The sequence below is a fragment of the Xenopus tropicalis genome, chromosome 3, assembly GCF_000004195.4.
Source record: "Xenopus tropicalis strain Nigerian chromosome 3, UCB_Xtro_10.0, whole genome shotgun sequence".
NCBI lineage: Eukaryota > Metazoa > Chordata > Amphibia > Anura > Pipidae > Xenopus > Xenopus tropicalis.
The window spans coordinates 94,303,399-94,308,978 of record NC_030679.2 but is presented as its reverse complement, the minus strand read 5'-3'; the positions used below and the strand labels follow the sequence as shown (position 1 = coordinate 94,308,978).

The window sequence follows — 5,580 nt, the reverse complement described above, 5'->3', positions numbered from 1 at the left end:
TAGAATGCTCAACATACGGACACAACATAAATACACAAAGAGAAGGACATGGAAAAACTTGCAGCTCTCAGGACTGAAATGCCTAGCCACCCCTGACAGCCACATGTTGGAGGTTGCTCCGTTAGGGTGTGGGCAAAGAAAAGTCACATGCCACGTTCCTGCAAATGCTCCTTTATGTAGTTTGGGTTTCTATAAACCTTCTTGCTTATAATGATAAAATTAAAAGATGGCTGGCACGGCTGTTTACCCATTTAATAGCTGCTCAGTCAGTCATATCCCACACTTTGGACTGTAAGCACTATGGTGCAAGATGCACTCTCCCTGATATGATCTATGCACAGAGCAGGCAGGGCTGCTTTTAGGGTAGAGTAAAAAGCAACATCAAATAGGCCTTTGGGATTAAAATGTTGATAATAGCACACAGGACAGATTGTAATAAAATGTGTATACTTAAATGTAATTCATACTCTTAGAATTCCTCTATGGATGTTCAGGCTGTAGCCTTCAAGTAAAATTATTTTTCTCCCTCAGACTTGGGCCCCATCCTTTCTGTCACACTGAGGCCCCCATCTTCTTTAAATCTTAACACTCCAACCAAAGTTGGGTAATATAAATAACTCAGTATAGAAATGAGATAATGAGATGAGAGGTACATACAGAGAGCTTAGCACAATTTTACCCACAGTTTGTCTAAAGGTCCCCATACAGGGGCCGATTGTAGCTGCCGATATTGGTCCTTTAGATTGATTCGGCAGCTAATCGGCCCATGTAGGGGCAGGAACGACGGGCCTGCCCGGCCGACATCTGGCCTGATATCGGTCAGATATTGATCAGGCAGGTTAAAAATATAGTTGGAACGGGGATGGGCATCGGGCATCGTTATTGCGGTCCCCGAACCGACTGCGCCCATTGCCTCCCTGTGGCCAAACGATCGAATTAGCCTACATTTACCCGATATCGCCCACCCGTAGGTGGGGATATTGGGAGAAGATCCGCTCACTTGGCGACCTCGCCAAGCCAGCGGATCTTCACGTGTACGGCCACCTTAACAATGGTGCACTGATTGCATAAAGTTTCTGTAACTGAGACAATTTGGCCATTTTTACATAATGTGTCCTTAATGGGATGGTTCACCTTAGAGTTAACTTTTAGTATGTTATAGAATGGCCAATTCTAACTTTTTAATTGTTCATCATTATTTATTTCTTATAGATTTTTAATTATTTACCTTCTTCTTCTAACTCCATGCAGCTTTCAAATGGGGGTCACTGACCCTGGCAGCCAAAAAACTATTGCTCTGTGGGGCAGTCTTACCTTTGTTACTTTTTATAACTTGTTTTTCTATCGAGGACCTCTCCTATTCATAATACCAGTCTCTCATTACCCTGGCTGTAAGGTAATTGGACCCTAGCAACCAGATAGCTGGTAAAACATCAAACTTTAAATCTGCTGAACGAAAAGTTGCAGTCCATGCTGTGCTATAGGTTCTTCTGTATTTTCTCCTGTAGTCAGGGGCGGGCCAAGCCGACCGGGCGCCCTAGGCAACCCAGTCGGCCAACTCCGCCCACCTCGGTGTGATTAGATCGGTCATTGCCTGCACCGCTAATGACAAGCGGCGGAGGCAATGACAAAGTAGCACTAGGGGTAGGCAGGAGAGGTACCTGCCTGGCGCCCCCCAATCGTTGCGCCCTAGGCAGCTGCCTCTTCTGCCTACCCCTAGATCCGGCCCTGCCTGTAGTCTGCCAATACTGCGCTTGGGCCACAACATGGTAGGAGAAAGGCAAGAAAGCTTGCAGAGGACAAAAGCACTGGCTGTGTTATGGGTGCAAACAGTTTAAAAGGAGCTGAACAGTTGCTTGCTGTTTTGTAGAAGAAGCAATCATTTTTCAGTGGATGTGTGGATTTGATTTATCTCAAAGCCAGAATATATATGAATGCTGCTAATGGAAAAGTTTTTGGCCATTTTTTCTCCCATTTTAATTATGTTTTATCATCATTCCTGTTAAAAAGCTAAAAAACAAAAGGCAATTTTTCAGTAAAAAAGTTGGTCAGTATTGGATTTGAGCTATTGAAATTACACATGAATTACGATCTTATTGCTTTTGTCCCATAAGACAGCTTTCTATAGCACAAAATACAGTATGTTCAGCATGCAGGTTCCATGCAGCTGTTAGTTCTGTAAGCTAATATACTAAGCCCTGTAAGCATTCTGTGTAATATTGTTTCTTGTATACTGGTATAAACATTTCACCAAAACATTTTTATAAACTGACAAAGATTTTGGCCCCCAGGCCCCAGCAGTATAGGTTGGAGGTTGTGGCGTCCTGGGCCCTACAGGCAAATATTTAGCCCCATATCTAAAATCTTTAGGAAAAATAGATTTGTATTCATTATTCAGGACTTTCACTCAGCCTCCATAATTCTGCCTACCACCTTAAGCAACTGATGTATCTATTGTTCTTACTCTGTGGAAGCTCCATATGTATATTTAAACTCTGAAGTCAGACGATACAATATAAAATTCCCCAAGGCATATTTAAACTGTGTAGCTCTCCAGATAATTCAACCTGTGCAGCTAAGATTGAATCTTACGGAGAGCTAGCGATTCAGAATAGAAAGTCCTGTCAGCAGATGGTCTTTCATAACCACAAAGTGATAGGGTTCACTCACTTCACTCATTATAACCTTGTCTGAACATTACACCCCTGAACAGTTGTGCCTTTAAACCAAACAATAGTGTGCAGCAAAGCCAAAGATGACTAGAGTGGCAATAACTGTAATGGCAATAACTATAGTAAGAAACAAGCAATAAGTGAATGATTAAAGTGACATTGTACAGATAATCGGTGGCAGGTAAACTTCATGAATAGCTTTCCTTTATATAGTCTGGTTCTAGTTTTATCCCCTGTCTTAAACTTACTTTCTCTTTTGCTGTCTCTCTTGTTATAGGCTGTTCATAATCTATCCTGTCTTGGAAAAACATTTCTCCTATTCCTTCAATTTATGCCAGGGGAGCTGATCTAAGTACCCTAATATCTGCTACAGAGGCACTAAGTTTAGTGTTTTGGCACTGCACCAAATGATTACATATAGTTTTAGCTGTTTGTGTGTTGCACATTCTTTCCATATCTGAAGGCCTGTGCCGATTTTGGTGAATGGAAAGGTCTGGGAGACAGCAATGCAGAAGTCCTTGGAGTAACTGACCCTGGAGTATCACTGTTACCTTCACTGTCTGCTAGGCTTCTGGGGCTTAAAGGAGATTCCACTTTTGATTTTACCCAGTGTTTCCCCACTGTGCCAGGAAGCTGAACTCTCAGTAAAGATGCAGATGGCATAACCTTTTGGTTGATGGGTGTTGGAGGTCTTGAGTTTTGAGGTGATGATGTCCAGGACCCCTCTGAGGCACTCTGAAATGAAGTTGGTGTTCCCTGCATTCTACCAGAACAATCTTGGCTCTCTGCTGCCAAAAACTCATTCTTTTTGTGAAAGGAGGTGTTGATGTCTCCAGACAGAGGTGGTACAGTAGGATCTGTCTTTTCTCTTTGATGACTTAGATGTGGCATGCTCCGAATTTGCTGGACTTGTTGTTGAAAACGCATCTTAGCTAGATTGGAAAGGAAACATTACTGAGGAAAAAGCAATGACAAAGTGGACGGCATGCCCCACCCCAAAGGAAGTATATATCTATCAATATATTGCCCAAGACAAATAAAATATATTTCCATCCAGTAACCTTCAGAATATGGCTGAACTGAGAGACAATTTACCTCACCAAAATTATTGCCAGCACACCTTAGTATGCATTTCACTCCAACAGAGATATTTCATGCGTTACATGTGTTGTGTTTATATGCTCTTAATATGGTACAAATAATTTGCTATGTTCTACCAATTATGCCATGGGGACGGAATTATTATAGTCAGTTATAATGTTAAGGGCTAAATTTAAAATAGTGGTATTATATTACCTTAAATCACAAGCAGACATTGTTGCTCTACAGGAAACACATTGGGCCATGAAAGGGCCATCTCCTTATTACATAGCTAATGAATCCTAAACTGGACTGTAAAGGCCCAGTCATATTCCCCTCCTCAGTAGCCCCAAAATACTCTCCATAAACCAGCCTTTCACCTTTATTTCTGCACCTCGCAATTCTTATTCAAGAATCAATTACCTTTTATTCTCTCAGACAGCCCTCTACAATGTTACTAGATCCAATATTAACATTTCATGGTCAGACCATGCCTCTCTACACTATCTCCTGGTCGTGGCGTTGCAATGAAGCCATCCTAGCAGACCCCAACTTATGTTATAAAATTGTCTCTATCAATGACAACACTATGGGCATCACATAAAGCTACTTTATGAGGCATCCTTATTAGTATTGCTTCACATAAAAGAAGAATATATTAAAGGAACAGTAACACCAAAAAATGAAAGTGTATAAAAGTAACTAAAATATAACGTGCTGCTGCCCTGCACTGGTAAAAGTTGTGTTTTACTTCAGAAACACTACTATAATTTATATAAATAAGCTGCTATGTGGCCATGGAGGCAGCCATTCAAAGGAGAAAAGGCACAGGCACATAGCAGATAACAGATAAATCACTATTGTATTCTACAGAACTTATCTGTTATCTGCTATGTAACCTGTGCCTTTTCTCCTTTTTTCCAGCTTGAATGGCTGCCCCCGTGGCTACACAGCAGCTTATTATATAAATTATAGTAGTGTTACTGTAGCAAACACACCAGTTTTACCAGTGCAGGGCAACAGTGCATTATATTTTTATTACTTTAAAGCTGTTTCATTTTTTGGTGTTACTGTTCCTTTAAGCAGATTTCCAATTTAGAAAAAAAGGTCTCAGATTTAGAGCAAATGCATAAGTGCATCCCTAAAGCATGTACTTCAGCTACTTTTACTAATGCTCAGCAGGATCCCACTTCCTTTTTATATAGAAAAGCTGACAAATCTCTACTGCGAACTGAACATACCATTTTTAGGTTTGAGGAACAAATAAATAAGGTTGAGGAGACTGCCTCACACAGACAAAAGCAAACAAAAGGAGGACAAACTCAACTGTGTCCTAGCTAGGAAACTCATCCAGGTACAAGGATTTTACTTCTTTTTGTCTATTAGAACAGCGTCTGGCACATTAGCTAAAAAGCCTTCAGATATTCTTACAGAGTTCCATGAATTCTATGTTAAATTATTCTCTTTTATGCCACAGAATCTTTACATTACTTAAATTAACCTCTGAAGAAAACTCAAGTCTTAACTCCCCTATCACTACTGATGAAATAGAGATAGCTATTCGCCAACTGAAAAACACCTCTAGCCCTGATCCTTATGAGTTCCCCCAGCTTTCTGCACCAAATTTAAAAATGTATTAATCCTTCATATGCATGTATTATTTAATGAAATGCTCCAAGGCTACACTATGCCACAAGATATGCTATTTGCAGGTTTTTCACTTCTCCCTAAATCTAATAAGAATTTAACTTGTGTTCAAAATTACATCTCATTTCTGTCATGTATGTTAATATTTGCATTTTTTAAAAAAAAACAACTTGCTACTCAC

General features: G+C 40.3%; 1 protein-coding gene across 3 annotated transcripts in view; it reads right to left on the bottom strand.

Moving 5' to 3' along the window:
• Nucleotides 1–2,849: 2,849 nt before the first annotated feature.
• LOC100496327 (rho-associated protein kinase 1) overlaps nucleotides 2,850–5,580 on the bottom strand; it is a 47,948-nt gene continuing 45,217 nt past the window's right edge. For all 3 annotated transcript variants that reach the window (XM_002938880.4, XM_031899137.1, XM_012966921.2), the window contains one exon: nucleotides 2,850–3,604. In XM_002938880.4, the coding sequence (XP_002938926.3) occupies nucleotides 3,096–3,604 (509 nt within the window). In that variant the 3' untranslated portion in view covers nucleotides 2,850–3,095. The remainder of the gene's footprint in view (nucleotides 3,605–5,580) is intronic.